At 40.7% G+C, this 23,253-nt stretch overlaps 1 protein-coding gene across 6 annotated transcripts in view; it reads left to right on the top strand.

Moving 5' to 3' along the window:
* DMXL1 (Dmx like 1) overlaps positions 1-23,253 on the top strand; it is a 151,841-nt gene that overhangs the window by 10,650 nt on the left and 117,938 nt on the right. For 5 of the 6 annotated variants that reach the window (XM_062189275.1, XM_062189276.1, XM_062189279.1 and 2 more), the window contains exons 3-5: positions 938-1,009; positions 5,747-5,825; positions 17,891-18,023. In XM_062189275.1, the coding sequence (XP_062045259.1) occupies positions 938-1,009; positions 5,747-5,825; positions 17,891-18,023 (284 nt within the window). Of the gene's footprint in view, positions 1-934; positions 1,010-5,746; positions 5,826-17,890; positions 18,024-23,253 lie in introns of those variants that run through there. The other variant, XM_062189278.1, reaches the window with a different exon arrangement.

Genomic DNA, 23,253 nt, shown 5'->3' with positions numbered 1-23,253 from the left:
CTATAAGAGGAACTACTTTATAAAACATTGAGGAAGGGTTATGCTCTAATAATTAAAAGAGTACATGTAAAATAAATGAAAATAGAATATTTAAAACAGTGTACTTGGGGAATTCACAGGAGAATAGATCTAAGTTTTATTTTTATTTTTTAAAGATTTATTTATTTGAAAGAGTTAAATAGAGGTGGAGATGGAGAGAGGAGAGAGAGAGGAGGTCTTCTGTCTACTGATTCAGTCCCCAAATGGCTGCAATGTGCGAGCCTGGGCCAGGCTGAAGCCAGGAGCCAGGAGCTTCATCCACGTCAATCCAGGAGCCCAAGCACTTGAGCCATTCTCTGCTGCTTTCCCAGGTGCATTAGCAGGGAGCTGGAACAGAAGTGGAAGAGCCAATACTCAAACTGGCACCCATATGGGATGCCAGCACTGTAGGCTGGGGCTTTAACCTGCTGTGCCACATTACCGGCCCCCTCTAAGTTTTATTTTTAAAAAGTATATTGCCAGAATTTAAACGATGAAGATAAGTAACTCAAAAGTAATTGTTAAATTGTATCAAATTTCATACCTGATAAAGAATGCATTGATATCTTTTCTTCTGTGAGGAAAACAATAATTACTTTCCATACTAAATATAGTTTGTTATATGATGTTTTACCAGTGTTATTTCAGTTCCTAAAGTAATATGGTTATGAAGGTAGTTTTATACATATTATAAACACAGACAAGGAAAGTAAGGTTCAGAGAGTTTAGCTTGCTAGTTACAAAGTAAATGACAGTGCTAAGATTCTGACCCAAATGTGTTAGTCTTTGCCACTGAAGTTGCCAAGTATCAGTGATGGAAATTGTATATGTTAATGTATTTAAAATGAAACGTTATTTCTTTTGATGTGTACATGAGCTAATATAACCATAGTAAGTTTTCTTTTTTTCTTTTTAAAAGATTGCAGCATCCTATGGAAACATCATCTCTGTATTTGAACCAGTTAACATACCAAAACAAAAGAAAAATTTGGTCAGTAATTTATTTTTCTCTTAGTAATTGAAATGTCTTATGTGTTAAAAGAGTGTAAAATCATCATGATCATTAAATAAATAAATATATGTTATAATTGAATATGCATATTAAGTCCTACTTCCATATTAGAAAATATATCTAAATCTTTCATTGGAATAGAATTAAACTAAATCTTGCCAATAAATTTCCCTGAAATGTTTTGCATTTTTACTTCTGACACTTATTATTTGATGATAAATATTTGAAGAGTCCATAACCTAACGTTTGGCAGTTACCTTATTGCTGGTATCAAACAACATTGCTCAGCCATATATGGCACTTTATTCTTGGTTTTTGAACTGTTTTTTTTTTTTTTCTTGTCTTTTGCTTTCATATGTGTGTACTTAAATTTGCATGTTATATTGGCATAATCCATATACTTCAAAGACTTTCTTGAATTTACTGTGTCATATAATTGTTAGTAGATTAATGAATGTTTTTCTTTATAAGGAAACTATTTAGAAATAATTTTGAAAACTGGCTTGTCTGTGGGTTATAAATACTGGGATTATATGGTAGATTTGATAGTTGCTTTAATGCATGTTGTTGTCTCTATTGCTACTAACGGTTAAGGTAGTGGGTTTTTTTTTTTTTTTTTTTTTAAGATTTTTATTTATTTGAGAAGGTAGGGTTACAGACATAGAGAGGGAGAAACACAGAAAGAGGTCTTCCACCCGCTGGGTCACTCTCCAAATGGCCGCAACGGCCGGAGCTGGGCCAATCTGAAGCCAGGAGCTGGGAGCTTCTTCTGGGTCTTCCAGGTGGGTGCAGAGGCCCCAGCACTTGGGCCATCTTCTACTACTTTCCCAGGCCATTATCTTCTGGGTCAGAAGAGGAGCAGACGGGACTTAAACTGGTACTCATATGGGATGCTGGCGCTGCAGTTGGAGACTTAGCCCACTGTGCCACAGCGCCAGCTCCTAAGATATAAACGATATGAAAGAGGATCAACATAGTGTAGTTGAAAGAGCATAAGGAGTCAAAGTTCTGGTTTCTGTTTCTGCTGCTGCCTGGCTATTTGATCCCAATCAAATCAGGCTTATGAGGTTCTTTTCTTAACTCTGAAACTAACTGATCAATATCTGTTTTTTAAAAAAGATACATTATGCCGGCGCCGCGGCTCACTAAGCTAATCCTCCACCTTGCGGCGCCGGCACACCGGGTTCTAGTCCCGGTCGGGGCACCGATCCTGTCCCGGTTGCCCCTCTTCTAGGCCAGCTCTCTGCTGTGGCCAGGGAGTGCAGTGGAAGATGGCCCAAGTCCTTGGGCCCTGCACCCCATGGGAGACCAGGAGAAGCACCTGGCTCCTGCCATCAGATCAGCGCGCTGCGCTGGCCGCAGCGCGCCTACCGCGGCGGCCATTGGAGGGTGAACCAACAGCAAAAAGGAAGACCCTTCTCTCTGTCTCTCTCTCTCTCACTGTCCACTCTGCCTGTCAAAAAAAAAAAAAAAAAGATACATTATTTATTTGAAAGGCAAAGTGACAGAAAGAGAAATAGATCTTCTATCTGCTGGTTCAGTCGTTAAATGGCCACAATATCTGGGGCTGGTCCAGGGTGAAGCTAGGAGCCTGGAACTCCATCCTGGTCTCCCTCTTGGGTGGCAGAGGCCCAGGTACTTGGGCCACCTTCTGCTGCCTTCCCAGATGCTGGATTGGAAGCAGAGCAGTTGGGAATTGAACCAGCACTCTGATATGGGAGTATTATAAGGATGATGTTATATTAATATATGTGTAGAAATGTATTATTATAAAGAATTAACCATTCCTTTAGTATTAGAAATACCTTTGTTTGTTTTGATAATTTTCATGTCATTTTCACTTAACTCATTAGTAACATAAAATTTGAGGGGGAAGATATTATTTCTTCTTTTATGAATGAGGTAACACAGGCCCAAAGAAAGTAAGTGACTTGACCAATGAAACAGCTTTTGAGCCACAGAACTAGAGTGAAATTAAGAGTATTAATTCCTGCATGTGAGCATTTGTTCTGTACCTTGTGTTAATAAAAATATTTTCTCCAGGCACTTGGAGAGAGTGTCCATGATTCTCCCCAATTCCTGTTTATGTTTATAGGTTTCCCAGTGAATCCAATATTAGAGGCTCATATAGCCTTATGATTTAGTAATTGACAGTAATAAAAATAAATTTTAAAGGATGTCACCCCAACCAGAACAATGTATTTCTTTCTTTCTTTTTTTTTGACAGGCAGAGTGGACAGTGAGAGAGAGACAGAGAGAAAGGTCTTCCTTTTGCCGTTGGTTCACCCTCCAATGGCCGCCGCGGTTGGCACGCTGCGGCTGGTGCACCGCGCTGTTCCGATGGCAGGAGCCAGGTGCTTCTCCTGGTCTCCCCTGGGGTGCAGAGCCCAAACACTTGGGCCATCCTCCACTGCACTCCCTGGCCACAGCAGAGAGCTGGCCTGGAAGAGGGGCAACCGGGACAGGATCGGTGCCCCGACCGTGACTAGAACCCGGTGTGCTGGCGCCGCAAGGCGGAGGATTAGCCTGTTGAGCCACGGCGCCGGCCAGAACAATGTATTTCATTAACTATTTGAGTGAAATAATTAGCTTTTAAAAATATTTTATTTTTAAAATCCTTTATTTATAAGGATAGAATTAAGATTTTTAATTTTTGTTCATTTTCCCTTTTACTAATTACAATAGGTGAATGTAATGGTATAAAAAACTCAAGAGGAAGCTAGTTACCAGTAGGCAGCCTGACTTTATAGAGAGGCTTGAGGGAAAAAAAAAAAAAAAAAAAAAAAAACCTTTGATGAGGAAGGGAAAACTGGTTCAAATAGAAAAAAAAAAAATTATAGACTTGGAAGAGGTACAAAGTCTGCAGTTTTAGAGGATAGTCCCTATAGGTCTTGGGAGAAAAAAAAAAAAAAAAGATTTTCCTGAGACTGGCATTCTGGTACACTGGGTCAAGCTGCAGTTTGTGATACAGGTATGCAATAATGGAGCCCTAACTTAAGTACTGGCTAGTTTACTTCTGATCTAGATTCCTGGTAACACACCTGCAAAGGCAACAGAAGATGGCTGCAGTACTTGGACTCCTGCTATTCATGTGGGCACCAGAATGGTTTCAGCCTGGCCCCGACCTGCCTGTTGAGGCTATTTAAGGAGTGAACGCAAAGATAGAAGTTCTTCCCCCTCTTTTTGTTGCTTTGCCACACACACACACACACACACACACTCCCTTTTCTTTGTACGTTCCGGAATATTCTTTTAAAATGGTGTTTATTCATGAAAGGGGCACCTCAGAATTACTAGGGGATACATGTGTCCCTGTACTGCCCTGGGAATTTCTAAAGCTGTAGGTGTCTGATTGTGTCTGTGCACTTGTGTGTCTAGTTCTTGAGAGGGTTTTGATGTACAGTATGACTGAGAGCCAGGTAATGTTTCATGAAGACATATTCTGATGGCTGTCTATAATATTGGGATCACCTGGGACTCCATTCTTGGTCTCTTGAACTTGAATTTTTGAGTGCCAATCCTGGAAATCAGAATTTTGCTTTAAACAAACTCTGCAAAGTTTTAGTGGAGAACAATTTTGCATGGTTTCCATTTTACAAGTTTGTTTTGGCATGCTTCTGATGGTATCAGAATCACCTGGATCAATGATAGCCAGTGTGCGTACTCTGTAGTATTATTGCCACTGCTGTGATGAACACCAGTTTTGATCAGTATGGCTAAGTATTCTATTTACAGTTTCCTCAAAGTTGGGCAGTTGTTAGTGAAGATAGCCAGGTTTTCTTTTCTTTGATCGTATTCAGATTCTGCTTCTACCCCAGCATGTACTTTATACTTTCCATAACAAGCTAGAGCATGGAATTGATCAGCTCCAAAGACATTTTTTCATCTTTGCAGCCACCGGCTTTCTCACTTAGGTGTGGGACAGCCCCCAACCAAAAGCAGTCAAAAGACAGCTGGAGAGTGGGAAAAGAAGGAAAATTTGAATTATTATCCTGTTCTCATCTACTTGAAAGGCAGAGTGACAGAGAGAGAGAAGGAAAGAAAGAGGGAGCTCTTCCATCCTCTGATTCACTCCCCAAAAGACCACAATAGCCAGGACAGTGAAATCAGCTTAGTAGGCTGAATCCTGAATTTAAAAAGAAAATGAAATAAAGTAGAAAATGCCAGAGTATATCATATGTAATAAGGATAAAGCTAGGTTCTTTAGGTAGTGTATGTGTTTTGAACTGCTGTGCAGCATTTATTTCTTACTGATTTTCAAGCAGAAAAATTAAAAAAGTCTTTTCAAATGAAAGACCTTAAATTACATAATATTAAGGAGGTATTACATCTCTTATTTTAACTTTCTCCATATACCATCATGATCTCAGATGGGGGTAAAGCTTGAAATAGAGCCACAGACATACATTTAAAATTAAACTTCTGTCTTCATTATTAATAATACCAGTAAGAGCAGTGATCTTATATGAGGATTATCCAAGGTAGTACAGGCTTATTCACTTCATAGTAAAGACAGACTTTTGGACCTCTAGGGATGGGTATTCTGTGTCTAATTTCCTCTGTCATATGTTCTCTGTTTTTCTTGACCGAATTGAACCTTTTTTTTTTCTTTAGAAATGACTACATGTGTTTTTATAAGAATGATGAATATGACCATTTACATTTGACAGGAAAAATGCTAATTATAGTTGCCTAACTGACCTTTTTTCATTTTAGGAATTATATAGTCAGTGGCAGAAAAGTGGCCAATTTTTTCTGGAGTCAATAGCACACAATATAACTTGGGATCCCACAGGTGAGAAAATAAGCAGGTTAATTGACATGAAATATCACTTGCCTAGGCTATTGCTTTCATTATTGTAACATATAGTGCCAGTTCTGCTCTGTGTGAGATTGTGGAAAATATAAAAGTAAGTACAACAGATTGTGCCCTTTTAGAATTTATACCAAAATGAAGACAGATATGCACTGTAATAAATCACAGAATATGGTAAATGCCATAATGGGAATATCAGTTTTTGGAATGATATCTTAAATTTCTTGGTTTAGTTGAAGGGGAAACTTGATTTATGAATAGATAGATGTTAACAGTGAGAATGGGTTGATGGAGTAGGGGAAAAAGAAGTGAATTCTCAGAAGAGATAATATATGCCCAAGTATCTATTTCTGCATTAAAAAAATCCCAAAGTTTAGTGACTCAAAACAGCAGTGGTTATTTGTGTGAATTAGGAATTACCACATGTCTCTTGTTCCATGTGTGATTGGCTAAAACAATTCTGTCTATAGCTAAAAGATCCAAGAAAAATGTTGTTCATACATCTGGGCTTTGGTGCTTGCTGTCTGTCAGAATGTTGCCTTTGTTCTCTACATGGCCTCTCTTTCTGTATGGCCTCTCTAGCAGGGGAGCCTAGATTTACATGGTAACTGGATTCTGAGAGTGAAGATAGAAGCTGCAAGGATTCCTAAAGTCTGGCAAAACTGGCTTATATTCAAGGTATGGGAGAAATAGACTCCATCTCTTTATGATAGATGCAGCAGAATCATGTTGCAGAGGGCGTAGGCACAGGGAAACATGATTTATTGGGAGATGTTTTGACCATTCTACCATAGTGAGCAAAGACACAGAGAAAGAAAGGTACATCCTAATAGCAATTAACAGTTCACTCGGGCTAGAGTCCCAGTGTATGGTGGTGAGAACGTAAGACAGCAGAATATTGTGGAATTCCTTTAAAATTATGGTAAAGCATTGAAATTTAATTCTTTTTTCTTAGATGTATTTAATTACATCTTTACAGGGAGAGAGAGAGAAGAAGTGAGAGAGAGAGGTCTTGTATCTGGTAATTCACTTCCCAGATGGGCTCAATGGCCTGAGATGAACTAAGCCAAATCAAGGAGCCAGGAGCTTTATCCAAGTCTCCCACACGGATGGCAGGGGCCCAAACACTTGGGCCATCTTCCACTGCTTTTCCCAGGCACATTAACAGGGAGCTAGATTGGAAGTGGAGAAGCTGGGATACAAATTGGCACCCATATGGAAGCCACCGTCAAAACTGGTGGCTTTACTCACTGTGCTACACTGCCAGCTCTGGAATTTAATTCTTTTTAATTGTCTAAAAATTGTTAGAGATTTTTGAAAGAAGTTCATGGCATGTTAATATAAATGGGTTTACATGATTGTTCTGTTAGCAGTGACTTAGGAAGAGCAAATGAAGGAGGAATGGGAGCCAGAGGGACTCTGAGGAGGATGCATTCACAGTAGTCTGAGAGAGAAGAACCTGTTTCAGTGACTTTGCCAAAGTTGGTACTCAGTATTAAATGAATTGATGACTCATGAAAGGAGAGCATGGTTATGAAATACATTTAGGCAATAGAGTTGGCTTTACTTGACAAGTGGATTTGAGATTACTTTGAGAATATCTGCACAGGAAAAATGATGTGTAGGAGTTGGAAGTAGTGATTTGGTGGTGGTGTTCGAATGTATGGCATTTTAGATGCTTGCATTATCATAAAGCAATAGATGAAATTTGAATCTAGAACATAAGAAATTCTCTTTGAAACAAGGATTTAGAAGTCATCAGTTTAGATAAAGGAAATAGTTTTAGCTTTCATAATGTAGTAGCTGACATTGCTGAGGAAAATGCTGATTTAGAACACAAACTTTGGAAATATTGGAAGTTATTTTAGAAGATAAAAGATATAAATATACTTTGAGAATTTTAAAATCATACAATCTTTCTTTTAAAAGCTTTTATTTAATGAATGCAAATTTCATAGGTACAACTTTAGGAATATAGTGGTTCCTTCCCCCCATACCCACCCTCCTACTCCCTCTCCCATCCCATTCCTCAATTTGATTCATTTTTAGTTTAACTTTATATAAAGAGAACCAGCTCTATGCTAAGTAAAGATTTCAACAGTTTGCGCCCCCACACACACATACCATATAAAGTACAGTTTGAGAACAAGCTTTGCAGTTAATTCTCATAGTACAAGTCATTAAGGACAGAGGTCCTACATGGGGAGTAAGTGCACAGTGACTTCTGTTGTTCATTTAATAGTTAACACTCTTACTTATGACATCAGTGATCACCCAAGGCTCTTGCCATGAGCTGCCAAGGCCATGGAAGCCTTTTGTGATCACAGACTCCATCAGTATTTGGACAAGGTCAAAAGCAAAGTGGAAGTTCTCTCCTCCCTTCAGAGAAAAGTACATCCTTCTTTGATGGCCTCCTCTTTCAACTGGGGTCTCACTCACAGAGATCCTTCATGTAGGATATTTTTTGCCACAGTGTCTTGGCTTTCCGTGCCTGAAATGTTCTCACAGGCCTTTCAGCCAGATCAGGAAGTCTTAAGGGCTGATTCTGAGGTCAGAGTGCTATTTTAGTTGATTGTCACTCTAGGAGTCTGCTGTGTGGGCTGCTTCCCATGCTGGACATTCCCTCCTTTTTAATTCTCTCTGTTATTATTACCAGGCACTTGATATTATTTGTATGATCTCTGTAACACTTAATCCTATCTATATGTTCACTTTAACACTTAATATGATCACTTTAACAATTAAGATGGCATTTTTACCACCAAATTCAATGGGATTGGTGTCCCATGACAAGTTTTTAAACTGTACCCTTAGAAGTCAGTCTGTAGGACTGTATGCAGAACTATACAGCTTTACAGTTGCAAACTTCCTCCTCCCTCTCTTATTCCCCCTCTTATTTTTTACTGGGATATATTTTCAGTTGACTTTGTATACATATGATTAACTCCATGTTAAGTAAAGTGTTCAACATATAGTATGAAGAAAAGAAAAAAGAAAAAAAACTGTCCCTTGACAGTCAAGACGAGGGCTGTTCAAGTTATTGTTTCTCAGAGTGTCAATTTTACTTCTACAGCTTTCATTTTAGGTATACTTTTGATTCTCACAGATCAGGGAGAACATAATGGTATTTACCCCTTTGGGATTGGCTTATTTCACTAAGTATAAAGTTTTCCAGATCAATCCATTTTGTTGTAAATGACTGGATTTGTTTCTTGCTTGTTTTTTTTTGTTTGTTTGTTTTGTTTTGTTTTGTTTTTTTTTACTGCTGTGTAGTATTCCATAGTATACTTATCCCATAATTGCTTTATCCAGTCTTTGGTTGGTGGACATTTAGGTTGATTCCATGTCTTAGCTATTGTGAATTAAACTGCAATGAACATGGAGGTGCAGATAGCTCTTTTGTTTACAGATTTCATTTCCCTTGGGTAAATTCCCAGGAGTGGGATGGCTGGGACATATGGTAGGTCTATATTCAGATTTTTGAGGTATCTCCATTCTGTCTTCCATAGTGGCTTTACTAGTTTACATTCCCACCAACAGTGGATTAGGGTGCGCTTTTCTCCACATTCTTTCTAGCTTTTAAAATCACACAATCTTTTAAAATGCTTATTCCTGTGTGATTGAGGTTGATGCTATTTAGCTGGTAACCTAGCTGTATATTGTATGCATGCAGTGAGGAGAGATCAGACCTAGTTTGAAATTTGACATTTAGCATAGCACTTTCGAATATTAACTGCTGTGGGTAGGGTGACATATGCCCCATGTATGTTTATTGTCCTCTTTTTATTATTGATTTCTCATTCTTTTACACTTACAAGTGTTCCTACTTGAATTATAAATTCTGTGGTTACTCTTATATCTCTATAATCTATTATAATTATTTGTTTGCCTCGCTTACATATTTTTTAGACAAGGGCAGCACTTCTGTTATATTCATTTATTTATATTTACATTTCCAGTGAGTAATAAGCTCTCAATAAATGCTCACATATTTGATGGATAGTTCTGTGATTATGAAAATGTCATTTAACAAATAAACACTGGTTAACTCACTTGAAAATTGAGATTGTAGGCCAGCGCCGTGGCTCAACAGGCTAATCCTCCACCTTGCGGTGCCGGCACACTGGGTTCTAGTCCCAGTTGGGGCTCCGGATTCTATCCCGGTTGCCCCTCTTCCAGGCCAGCTCTCTGCTATGGCCTGGGAAGGCAGTGGAGGATGGCCCAAGTCCTTGGGCCCTGCACCTGCATGGGAGACCAGGAGAAGCACCTGGCTCTTGGCTTTGGATCAGCGCGATGCGCCAGCCGCAGCGGCCATTGGAAGGTGAACCAACGGCAAAAAGGAAGACCTTTCTCTCTGTCTCTCTCTCTCTCACTATCCACTCTGCCTGTCAAAAAAAAAAAAAAAAATTGAGGTAGTATCTATTTTCAGTATTGTTTTTAATGATCAGATATTACAGTATATATGTACCTACTTCGTAAATGATAGAATGCTACAAATATTGAACAAACTTGCTGCCTACTTTGCAGTGTCATAATAATAACTGCAATAAAAACATTTAATATATTTTTAAAGATTTATTTTATATTTTTGAGAGTGTTATAGAGACAGAGGTCTTCCATCTACTGGTTCACCCTCCAAATGGCTGCAACAGGTGGAGCTGAGGTGATCTGAAGAAAGGAGCAAGGAGCTGCTTCTGGGTCTCCCACATGGGTTTAAGGGCCACAGACTTGGGCCTCTACTGCTTTCCCTAGGCATGTTAGCAGGGAGCTGGATTGGAAGTAGAACTGCCAGTACTTGAACCTGTGCCCATATAGGATACTGGCTCTGCAGGCTGGGGCTTTAACCTACCGTGCCACTGTGCCAGTTCCAACATTTAATATTTGGACCAAGTGATATTGATTTAAGCTTAGAATCTTGTTCCTGTGGTCTGGCAATAGTAATAATGCTTCAGAGAGCAGAATTATTGTTAAATTTCTCTAAAATAATCTTTAAAAATATTTACATATTTAATGAAAGGCAGAGTTACAGAGAGGGAGAAGGACTGTCTGCTGGTTTACTTGCCAAATGGCATGACAGCCAGGTCTGGGCCAGGCCATCAACAGGAGCATGGAACTCTATCCGGGCCTCCCACCAGGATGTCAGGGTCCCAACCACTTGTGCTATGTCCTGCCATTTTCCCAGGCATGTTAGCTGGGAGCATGATCAGAAGTGGAATATCCAGGACTTGAACTGGTGCCCATATGGGATGCCAGTGGCTTTCTAAACCACTACTCCACAATACTGGCTCCCTAAAATCATCTTTACAAAGTAGTATTACAAGAAAATTACTTATTTCCTCAACATATCTGGTAGTGGCTTGACAGCAACTCAGGACTGTTGATTATCTTTTGAATCTTACAAGGCTTAAAATTCACATATAGTTTATTTTTTATTTAGTGGTTTGGATGAGAAGTGGACTATTACTATAATGCATTCTTGGAAGCTAGTATATATATTTTTTAACGTTTATTTTATAAATATAAATTTCAAAAGTACAACTTTTAGATTATAGTGGCTTTTCCCCCATAACTTCCCTCCCACCCGCAACCATCTCATCTTCCACTCCCTCGCCCATCCCATTCTTCATCAAGATTCATTTTCAATTATCTTTATATACAGAAGATCAACTTAGTATATACTAAGATTTCAACAGTTTGCACCCACACAGAAACACAAAGTATAAAATACTGTTTGAGTACTAGTTTTAACATTAATTTACATAGTACAACATATTAAGGACAGAGATCATACATGGGGAGTAAGTACACAGTGACTCCTATTGTTGATTTACAATTGACACTTATTTATGATGTCAGTAATCACCCAAGGCTCTTGTCATGAGCTGCCAAGGCTATGGAAGCCTCTTTCTTGAGTTTACAAACTCTGACCTTATTTAGACAAGGCCATAATCAAAGTGGAAGTTCTCTCCTCCCTTCAGAGAAAGGTACCTCCTTCTTTGATGGCCTGTTCTTTCCGCTGGGATCTTACAGAGACCTTTCACTTTAGTCACTTTTTTTTTTTTTTTTTTTTTTTTTTTTTTGCCAGAGTGTCTCGGCTTTCCATGCCTGAGAAACTCTCATGGGCTTTTTAGCTGGATCTGAATGCCTTAAGGGCTGATTCTGAGGCCAGAGTGCTGTTTAGGGCATCTGCCATTCTATGAGTCTACTATGTATCTGCTTCCCATGTTGGATCGTTCTCTCCTTTTTAATTCTATCAGTTAGTATTAGCAGACACCAGTCTTGTTTATGTGATCCCTTTGACTCAATCCTATCTTTATGATCAGGGATGAACTTCAACTGATCACTTTGACTAGTGAGATGGCATTGGTACATGCCACATTGATGGGATTGATTTGGGATCCCCTGGCACGTTTGTAGCTCTACCATTAGGGGTAAGTCTGAGTGAGCATGTGCTGAACTGTAAATCTCCTCCCTCTATTATTCTCACTCTTATATTTAACAGGGATCACTTTTCAATTAAATTTAAACACCTAAGCATAATTGTGTGTCAATTAAAAGAGTTCAACCAATGGTGTTAAGTAGAAAAAAAATACTAAAAGGAATAAAATGGTAAGTTGTGCCTTGATAGTCAGGACAAGGACTGATCAGGTCATTGTTTCTCATAGTGTCCATTTCACTTCTACAGGTTTCCTTTTAGGTGCTCAGTTGTCACAGATCATGGAGAACATATGATACTTGTCCCTTTGGGACTGGCTTCTTTCCCTCAGCATGGTGTTTTCCAGATTACTCCATTTTGTTGCGAATGACCAGATTTCATTTCTTTTTTTACTGCTGTATAGTATTCTATAGAGTACATATACCATAATTTCTTTATCTAGTCTTCTGTTGATAGGCATTTAGGTTGATTCCATGTCTTAGCTATTGTGAATTGAGCTGCAATAAACATTGAAGTGCAGACAGAAGCTAGTATATTTTTACTTTTACAAATGAACTTTGTCTTTATAAACAGATTTTAAATATTGTAGGTGAAATATTAATATAGAGTGAGAATCTCCTATCTGAAATACTTGAAACCAGATTTCAGCTTTTTAGGTTTTTGCAGTATTTGCATAGACAGGGGCAATGTTCTGCATCCCTAACCCAGAAATACCAAATGCTCTTAAATTTGGAACTTCTTGAGCATTGTTTTGGATTTCAGATTTTTCAGTTAAGGATATTCAACCTGTATTTAAGTTATGATTCATATTTACTTACTGTAATATACAAGATATTAGGATATAAATTTTTTCCTATAGTATTATTAAACTTACAGAATTGTATTACTTTCGTATTGTCTCTGGATTCACTGTTGTATATCCTGTAAATCATGAGATTTTCTGTTGAGACTTTTCTAGTTTCCCTACCTATTTTATTATCTATATGTCTGTCCTTTTTCTTTCAAATCAGTGTATCATAGCATACTGACCTACTTTTGAACCATTCAATACCTTGGACTCACTGTTTTGTATTATAAAATCCTCATTCAATCAGGTAGTATATCATAATTTCATCTTCAGTGTATGTCAAAAGAAAACTTGGGTGTGATTGTAAGCTTCACAGTGAAATAACAAATATATTTAAATGAAATGTCTCATTAGTACTTTATTTGCTTTTTTTTTGTGACTGTGAAACTTTTTGCCTGGTTTCTCTGTTTGTTACCTTCTGCTATGTGCCAGACGTGTGCTAGAGATTTTGTGTGTATTATAGCTAATCTTTAGTACAACTCTGCACAAACCTGTGGTTTTATAGATGAGAAAATTGGGGCTCAGAGGTTGCCCAGTTAGCTCAATTCACATGACTAACTAAGTGGCTTACTTAGGATTTAGACTCAGGGATTTCTGATATAAAGTCTATGCTTTTGCCACAGACCTACTTTCCTTTGGAAATAAGAAAATGGTAATCCCTACAAATACAAATCCATTGATCTTAATTGTCAAGGTAAATGCATTGTTTTCCTTCCCAAATTGCTTGTCCTCCGTTTCTTCTTTGTGTGGATTATAACACAACCTACTGAACCTGTCACGTTATAAAGTTGAATCTGTCCTTGAAACCACTTGTTTTCCCCTTGTTTTTTAGTTGATATGACGCCTTGACAGTTGTACTTTCTGCAATGTCTTTCAAAATCCTTGATACTTGTAATTATTTGGTTCAGATTCTTACGAGTTACTGGGTGAATTTTTTTTTTTTTTTTTTTTTGACAGGTAGAGTGGACAGTGAGAGACAGAGAGAAAGGTCTTCCTTTGCCGTTGGTTCACCCTCCAATGGCTGCTGCGGCCAGTGCGCTGCTGCCAGCGCACCGCGCTGATCCGAAGGCAGGAGCCAGGTGCTTCTCCTGGTTTCCCATGGGGTGCAGGGCCCAAGCACTTGGGCCATCCTCCACTGCACTCTCTGGCCACAGCAGAGAGCTGGCCTGGAAGAGGGGCAACCGGGACAGGATCGGTGCCCCTACCGGGACTAGAACCCGGTGTGCCGGCGCCGCAGGCAGAGGATTAGCCTATTGAGCCATGGTGCCGGCCTACTGGGTGAATATTATAGTTAATTAACTAGGTTTCCTTTGCTCTTATGTTTTTCCTAATCTTGTCTGTCTCAAGTTTTTTTTTTTTTTTTTTTCTTTTTTCAAGATTTTATTTATTTGTTTTGAGAAAGAGTTACAGACAGAGGGAGAGACAGAGATACGGGTCTTCCATCCGCTTGTTTGCTCCCCGAATGGTCGCAATGGCCAGAGCTCGGCTGATCTGAAACCTGGCAGCAGCTTCTTCCAGGTCTCCTGCATAAGTGCAGGGGCCAAGCACTTGCCATCTTCTAGGCCATAGCAGAGAGCTGGATTGGAAGAGGAGCATGTGGGACTCCAACTCGCCCCCACGTGGGATGCCAGCACCGAAGGCAGAGGCCGTACCCAGCATGCCACAACACCTGCTCCTGTCTTGTATTATTTTTGAAAAAGGGTATTCTTACCTGTTTTTTAAAGTCTTGTGGAAGTTAAGGTGGATTATCTCTAGAAAAAATGCACATATTACGTACACAACTTTTGTATATAATCTCAAAGTCCTCATTGAGTCCATCTTTTGACTGGCCCTTCGGTTAGGCCTTTGTTCAAAATACAGGTCCGATTATATAACCTTCACTTTGCCACTTATAAAACCTTTTCAGGGGTGGGAATTTGGCCTGGTTAAAATGCCAGTTTAGACACACATGTCGACATTCGAGTGCTGGGTTCAGTTTCAGGCTTTTGACTCCTGATTCTGGCTTCAGCCAGTGTAGTTTTGATGGCTCAAGTGGTTGAGTGAATTCCTGAGACCCATGTGTGAGACCTGGATTGAATTCTTGGCTCCATGCTTTGGTGAAGGCTTTGGGCATTTGGTGAGTGAGCCAGCGGATGGGAGCTCTGTCTAAAAGAGAGAGAGACAGAGCGAGAGAGAAGGAAGAGGAGGAGGAGAAGGGTGGAGGAAGGAGGGAAGAAAGAAACCTATTATTCCAAACTACTGTTTCCATCTTTTTTTTTTTTTTAAGTTATAGTTTTATTTTTTTTTAACTTTTATTTAATGAATATAAATTTCCAGTATACAGCTTATGGATTACAATGGCTTCCCCTTCCCATAATTTCCCTCCCACCCGCAACCCTCCCCTCTCCCGCTCCCTCTCCCTTTCCATTCACATCAAGATTCATTTTCAATTCTATTTATATACAGAAGATCAATTTAGTATAAATACTTCAACAGTTTGCACCCACATAGAAACACAAAGTGAAGCATACTGTTTGAGTACTAGTTATAGCATTAAATCAAAATGTACAGTACATTAAGGACAGAGATCCCACATCAGGAGCAAGCGCACAGTGGCTCCTGTTGTTGACCCAACAAATTGACACTCTAGTTTATGGCGCCAGTAACCACCCTAGGCTGTCGTCATGAGTTGCCAAGGCTATGGAAGCCTTCCAAGTTCCCCGACTCTGATCATATTTAGACAAGGTCATAAAAGACAGGGTGAGGATAGTAACCAATGATCCTAAGAGTGGCCTTAACCAGGTCTGAACAATTATACAGCATTAAGTGGGGAAGAGGACCATCAGTACACACAGGTTGGGAGTAGAGCCATTGGTGGTAGAGTAGAGGTTATGATTACAAAGGAATGAGGCCCAAGTGCACTAGACAGGGCCTAGAACAAAGGACAGAGTCATTATTAGAGGAGCTAAGAAAGGTGCTGTCTAAGCTACAAGTAATTTTTCTGATTGAGAGGCAAATAGAACCTGATAGAAGGGGCTTGATAATAATCTGGTGGGCTTTAGGCCTTGTAAATTCAGAGGCCCAGACCTATCTATCTCTTCACATGGGGTATATCCTAAGGGAGGTGTGAACCTCCTAGGGGAAGGCACTCTGTTGACTTTCATTACTTGGCTGGCCTGGGAGGAGAGCTGGCCAGGTAAAGGCAGGTGGCATCTCTAACAAGAAATTTACAGTTCTGCCTGCAATGTTGCTGACCCTACTTGGCTGTCCCCTCAACTGCAGTGGTCACTTTGGAAGTTGGGCTGAGTAAAGGGCTTTTCAGCTTGGAGCCAATAAGATCTGTGGCTCTGACCTGGGCATCCTTCGATTCCAGGGCAGGTCCATTTCCAGTGATCCAACTCTTGGCAGAGCTGCCAGGGCTCTTCGCAAGCTGACTTGTGCTGAAGCCCAGGCTTACCACATTGAAAGCCACTGCAGTGGACTGGCCTGTTGGGTCTCCTTGAGGGCAGATCACTGTACAGATCAGCCATTAATAGGCCTGCCACCCATTGCTTCTGATGCCTAGCTTTCTTTTCCTCCTGGTTTGTGTTAAAGCAGACCAGACGATGCAAGTCAAGGGAGTGCCCGTGTCCCATCTCTAATCTTTGGTGGCCTGAACTACAAGTCTATAGTCACAGGCATGTTCTGTAGTAGTTTTTCTAAGGTAGACAATGCCCATGAGGAAAATTATATTCTCACTTTAAAACTTTCTTTCCCTTTGGTCTGAAAGGGAGGTTTTTTTTTTTTCTACTTACTGTATACTTCGCTGATGGTGATGTGAATCTAGCTATGAGATGTATCATATTTCTTAATCACATCAGATTAAAACGTTCTTGGAAAATAGATGGACTTGCATGCCTTTCTTTTCTTTTTTTTTTTTTTTGACAGGCAGAGTGGACAGTGAGAGAGAGACAGAGAGAAAGGTCTTCCTTTTGCCGTTGGTTCACCCTCCAATGGCCACCACGGTAGCGCGCTGCGGCCGGCGCACCGTGCTGTTCCGATGGCAGGAGCCAGGTGCTTCTCCTGGTCTCCCATGGGGTGCAGGGCCCAAACACTTGGGCCATCCTCCACTGCACTCCCTGGCCACAGCAGAGAGCTGGCCTGGAAGAGGGGCAACCGGGACAGGATCGGTGCCCCAACCGGGACTAGAACCCAGTGTGCCGGCGCCGCAAGGCGGAGGATTAGCCTGTTGAGCCACGGCGCCGGCCCCCTTTCTTTCTTTATTCATGATGAAACTCCTTTCTGAAATGCTTGTTCCCTATACTGCTTTTTCATCCACAGTGGGCCAGGTTGTATTTAATTACTGTCTATGGCATTTTCACTACAGGTACAACTAATTTCTCTTTCCTGTGTACCCCTGTAACACTTTACATACATTTCTATAATGTTTATAAAACTTTTAGATTGGACTATAATTTTAATGTCTTTTTACTAGAATTTATGGTAGAACACAATGGCTTTTTGTTTTTTGGTTTTTTTCTTGTCATGTGCCTAGCACAGTGCCTGGTACAAAGGAGAAGCTCATGAAATGTTCATTGAATAAGAGTAGATGTCTTATCTTCTTTCCCAAGTTGTAGAACAAAATTAAAATACAACTTTCTTCTTTCTTTCTCCAAATACCCTTTTGTTATTTGACTTTTCTTGAGAAAATGTATTACCTGTATAGTAATATATGAAACATTTTGAATATATAACTTAACTCACTATTAAATACTTAATAAATGGTGAATAATAATTTTTTAGGCAATCGTCTTCTAACTGGTTCCAGCTGCTTACAACTCTGGTCCAACACTAACTTGGAGAAGCCAACTGAAGATGAAAATCCAGATAAAACAGATCTTGATTTTGGGGATTGGAGATGCATTTGGCATTGCAAGTAAGCACTTAATTAGGGGATTAAAATGATAAACCTGTTCTATGTGATTTTAATTCTATTACATATGTGTATTAGTTTGTGTAAGATTATATTATCATTAAAATGATTAATTTTTAGGTTTTTTTTTTTTTTCAAGTTTCATTCCTTTATTTGGAAGGCGTGGTTATGAGAGAGAGGAAGAGAGAGAGGAGGAGAGACAGAGCTCTTCTAACCACTGGTTCATTCCCCAAATACCTGCAATGGCTGGGGCTGGGCTGGTCTGGAGCCAGGAGCTTCATCCAGGTCTTGCACATGGGTGGCAGGGACCCAAGCACTTGGGCCATCTTCTGCTGCTTTCCCAGGCACATTAGCAGGGAGCTGCATAAAAAATGGAGCAGCTGGGACTCAAACCAGTGCCCACATGGGCTGCTGGCACTACAGGCAATGGCCTTACTCCTAAGCCTCTGCTGGCCTCTGATTTTAGTTTTTAACATGGCTTTTCTTATATACAGGATTTTCTGTGTTCCAGAGATTGATTTTTTTTTTTTATAAATTGTCAAAATAACTAGGAAGAAACACAAGAAATATATAAGACTTGTATGAAAAACATTAAATAGAAACTTGGTCAGCTATACAGAAGAAGACAGAGACACTTTTCATGCTTTGAATGAAAGGCTAACTATAATGAAATCTTATTTTCTCAAATTATATGTTGATCATAATCCCTATTAAAGTCTCATTGAGGGGGCTGGTGCTCTGGCACACTAGGTTAATCCTCCACCTGCGGTGCTGGCATCCCTTATGGGCACCAGTTCTGGTCCCGTGCTCCTCTTCCAGTCCAGCTCTCTGCTGTGGCCTGGGAAGGCAGTGGAGGATGGCCCAAGTGCTTGGGCCCTGCACCCGCATGGGAGACCAGGAGGAAGCACCTGGCTCCTGGCTTCAGATCGGCACAGCTCCGGCCATTGCGGCCATTTGGAGAGTGAGCCAGCGGAAGGAAGACCTTTCTCTCTGTCTCTGTCTCTCACTGTCTGTAACACTACCTGTCAAAAAAAAAAAAAAAACAAAAAACAAACAAACAAACAAAAAAAAACTTTAAAAATAAAATCCCATTGGAATTTCTGTTTTTGAGCATAGTTCTAAACTTCATTTAAAAGGGCAATTATGGGAAAACCAGGGATATTCTGAAAGAAAAAAGGATTGAAGTTATACAGTATAGTAACAAGGATTTTGTTGCTTCTCTGCCTTTTGGCTAAGATTAATTGTACAGTAATTTTTTTTTTTTTAAAGATTTAGTTACTTATTTGAAAGGCAAAGTTACAGAGAGGAAGAGGAAAAGAGAGAGAGAGAGTCAGAGAATCTTCCATCTGCTGGTTTAAATTATGCACAGAGATTCACTATAAAGGCAGAATTTTATAACAGAGCAAATTACTTAATTCTTTTTTAAAAGATTTATATATTTATTTGAAAGAGTTACAGAGAGGCAGAGAGAGAGAGAGAGAGAGAGGTCTTCCATCTACTGGTTCACTTCCCAATTGGCCTCAAAGGCTGGAGCTGCACCGATCCGAAGCCAGAAGCCAGGAGCTTCTTCTGGGTCTCCCACATGGGTATGGAGGCGCAAGCGCTTAGGCCATCTTCTTTTGCTTTCCCAGGCCATAGAAGAGAGCTGGATCGGAAGTGGAGCAGCCAGGACTCGAACTGGTGCCCAAATGGGATGCTGGCACTGCAGGCGGCAGCTTTACCCACTATGCTGGCACAAAATTAATAATTTTTAAGGGAAAATGAAGTTAGAGTTTGTTTTATACCTGGTGCAGTGAATTGGGTAAGGTTGATCTTCGATCTGCTGATTCACTCCTTATAGGCCTTCAGCAGCCAGGACTGGGTCAGGGCAAAGCCAGGACCCCAGAGCTCTATCTGGGTCTCCCATGAGGGTCAGGGGCCCAAGCACTTGAGTTACCATCTTGTTGCCTCGCAGTATGCGTTAGCAGGAAGCTAGATCAGAAGCACAGTTTCTGGGATTTAAAACCAGGCACTGCAGTATGGGATGCAGGTATCTGAAGTCAGCCTTTTAACCAACGGAGTCACAGTACTCCCTCTCCGCTGCCCAACAACTACTTTTATATACTATCAATAAGAGAGTACAATTGATAGCATCTTCCTAGAGAAAAATTTGAAAGTATGAATCAACAGAAAATATTTTTCATATCCTTTAGATAGCAGTTCCAAGTTTCAATCAATCAGCAGATATGAAAGTACTTCAAAAGTACATAGGGGCTGGCGCCGCAGATCAATAGGCCAATCCTCTGCCTAGTGGCGCCGGCACACCAGGTTCTAGTCCCGGTCGGGGCGCTGGATTCTGTCCCGGTTGCTCCTTTTCCAGGCCAGCTCTCTGCTGTGGTCCAGGAGTGCAGTGGATGATGGCCCACGTCCTTGGGCTGGGCCCTGCACCGCATGGGAGACCAGGAAAAGCACCTGGCTCCTGGCTTCACATCAGCACAGTGTGCCAGTCGCAGCAGCCATTGAGGTTGAACCAATGGAAAAGGAAGACCTTTCTCTCTCTCTCTCACTGTCCACTTTGCCTGTCAAAAAAACAGCAACAACAACAACAACAAAAAAAACAAAACAAAACATAGGAAGTGCAATGTTTATTTTGATGCAGAATTTTTTGATACCCATGCATATGAGGGTTCTTGAAGTTCTTGAGACTATGGACTGTGTTTTTTGGAAAGACTGTTTATTTAAAAATTTTTTGCACCAAGGTAAACATCTCTTAATTCTATTTCACATGATTTTTTTTTGAAGGCTCCTCATATTTGTTGAAGCTTAACATGTTCCACCCAGGTGTGAAAGTGCTTAGAAGATTACAGTGAACAGATAGGGGGAGACAGACCATAAACCAGTACATCAGTATAACAGAATATTTAATTAAATTCTTCCTGAATCACTTTTGTATGTAGCAGTAACAGGATAGATATCAAATACCAGAGATGGAGTAAGGCAAACCTCCTGTATATAGAATTTACAGAGGAGAGTTCAAAGGATCTAGTTCCATGTATTTTGCACCTGTAAGCCAGGAATGAAAAAGGTTGATACATGGAGAGGGAACAAGATTTTATATAATTCTTTAGAAGGAACTTTAGTCTTGCTTTTGGACTCTTTCATTATGAGTGGGAGGAAGGACTTTCACCACAGGTCTTTTGAGGGACTTCCATGAGATGAACAAAGAACTTGAAGCGTGTTTTAGGCAGTTGTGAGTTGTGAGTTGCTATTTTAAATTAACTTCACAGTATATGGTAGTAATTTGGAATAGACACAATATTTATTAGGAATTGTTTATTGTTTAGCAGAAAAGCTTGGAAACTATGCAGGTTTTAGATTTAACATGAGGTTGAGATACTGGAATCCATTTAAAAGTTGAATTATAAGCACATCGTACCTTTTCTTTTTTCTTTTTTAAGATTTATTTATTTGTTTGAAAGGCAGAGTTACAGAGAGAGGAGAGGTATACACACAATTCTTCCGGCTGCTAGTTCACTCCCCAGATGGTTGCAGTGGCTAGGCTTGGGTCAGGCCAAAGCCAGAACCCTAGAACTTCTGGGTCTCCCATGTGGGTGCAGAGGTGCAGGTACTTGGGCCATCCTCTGCTGCCTTCCCAGGTATATTAGCAGGGAGCTGGATCAGAAATGGAGCATCCTGTATGGGATGCCTGCATGGCAGGTGGCAGCTTTACCTGATAAACCACAATATCTCCTCATTCTCCTTTTATGACACCAGTTACTCATGGTATGCAAAGATAAGGAAGTACTTTAGAGAAGAAGTAAAAAAAGAAGAAAAATGGAGTTGATATTTGAGCTCTTACCTGAAAGAAATTAGGAGGTGGGCCATGGCTGCTTTTCTGAGAAAACACTGTAGGCTCCTGGAACGCAGTTCTCTAGTATCTGCCACATAACCACCTCCCATCGTCTCTAGTATCTGCCACATAACCACCTCCCTTTGTCTCTAGTATCTGCCACATTACCATCTCCCTTTGTCTCTAGTATCTGCCACATAACCATCTCCCTTTGTCTCTAGTATCTGCCACATTACCATCTCCCATCGTCTCTAGTATCTGCCACATAACCGTCTCCCATCGTCTCTAGTATCTGCCACATAACCGTCTCCCATCGTCTCTAGTGTCTGCCACATCACCATCTCCCATCGTCTCTAGTGTCTGCCACATAACCATCTCCCATCGTCTCTAGTATCTGCCACATAACCGTCTCCCATCGTCTCTAGTATCTGCCACATAGCCGTCTCCCATCGTCTCTAGTATCTGCCACATAACCGTCTCCCATCGTCTCTAGTGTCTGCCACATAACCGTCTCCCATCGTCTCTAGTGTCTGCCACATAACCACCTCCCATCGTCTCTAGTATCTGCCACATAACCACCTCCCATCGTCTCTAGTATCTGCCACATAACCACCTCCCATCGTCTCTAGTATCTGCCACATAACCATCTCCCATCGTCTCTAGTATCTGCCACATAACCATCTCCCTTTGTCTCTAGTATCTGCCACATTACCGTCTCCCATCGTCTCTAGTATCTGCCACATAACCGTCTCCCATCGTCTCTAGTATCTGCCACATAACCGTCTCCCATCGTCTCTAGTATCTGCCACATAACCACCTCCCATCGTCTCTAGTATCTGCCACATAACCGTCTCCCATCGTCTCTAGTATCTGCCACATAACCGTCTCCCATCGTCTCTAGTATCTGCCACATCACCGTCTCCCATCGTCTCTAGTATCTGCCACATAACCACCTCCCATCGTCTCTAGTATCTGCCACATCACCGTCTCCCATCGTCTCTAGTATCTGCCACATAACCACCTCCCATCGTCTCTAGTATCTGCCACATCACCATCTCCCTTTGTCTCTAGTATCTGCCACATCACCATCTCCCATCGTCTCTAGTATCTGCCACATAACCATCTCCCTTTGTCTCTAGTATCTGCCACATAACCATCTCCCTTTGTCTCTAGTATCTGCCACATAACCATCTCCCATCGTCTCTAGTATCTGCCACATAACCGTCTCCCATCGTCTCTAGTATCTGCCACATAACCGTCTCCCATCGTCTCTAGTATCTGCCACATAACCGTCTCCCATCGTCTCTAGTATCTGCCACATAACCGTCTCCCATCGTCTCTAGTATCTGCCACATAACCGTCTCCCATCGTCTCTAGTATCTGCCACATAACCATCTCCCTTTG

The sequence above is a fragment of the Lepus europaeus genome, chromosome 4, assembly GCF_033115175.1.
Source record: "Lepus europaeus isolate LE1 chromosome 4, mLepTim1.pri, whole genome shotgun sequence".
Lineage (NCBI taxonomy): Eukaryota > Metazoa > Chordata > Mammalia > Lagomorpha > Leporidae > Lepus > Lepus europaeus.
This window is presented reverse-complemented; position numbering and strand designations above follow the sequence as displayed.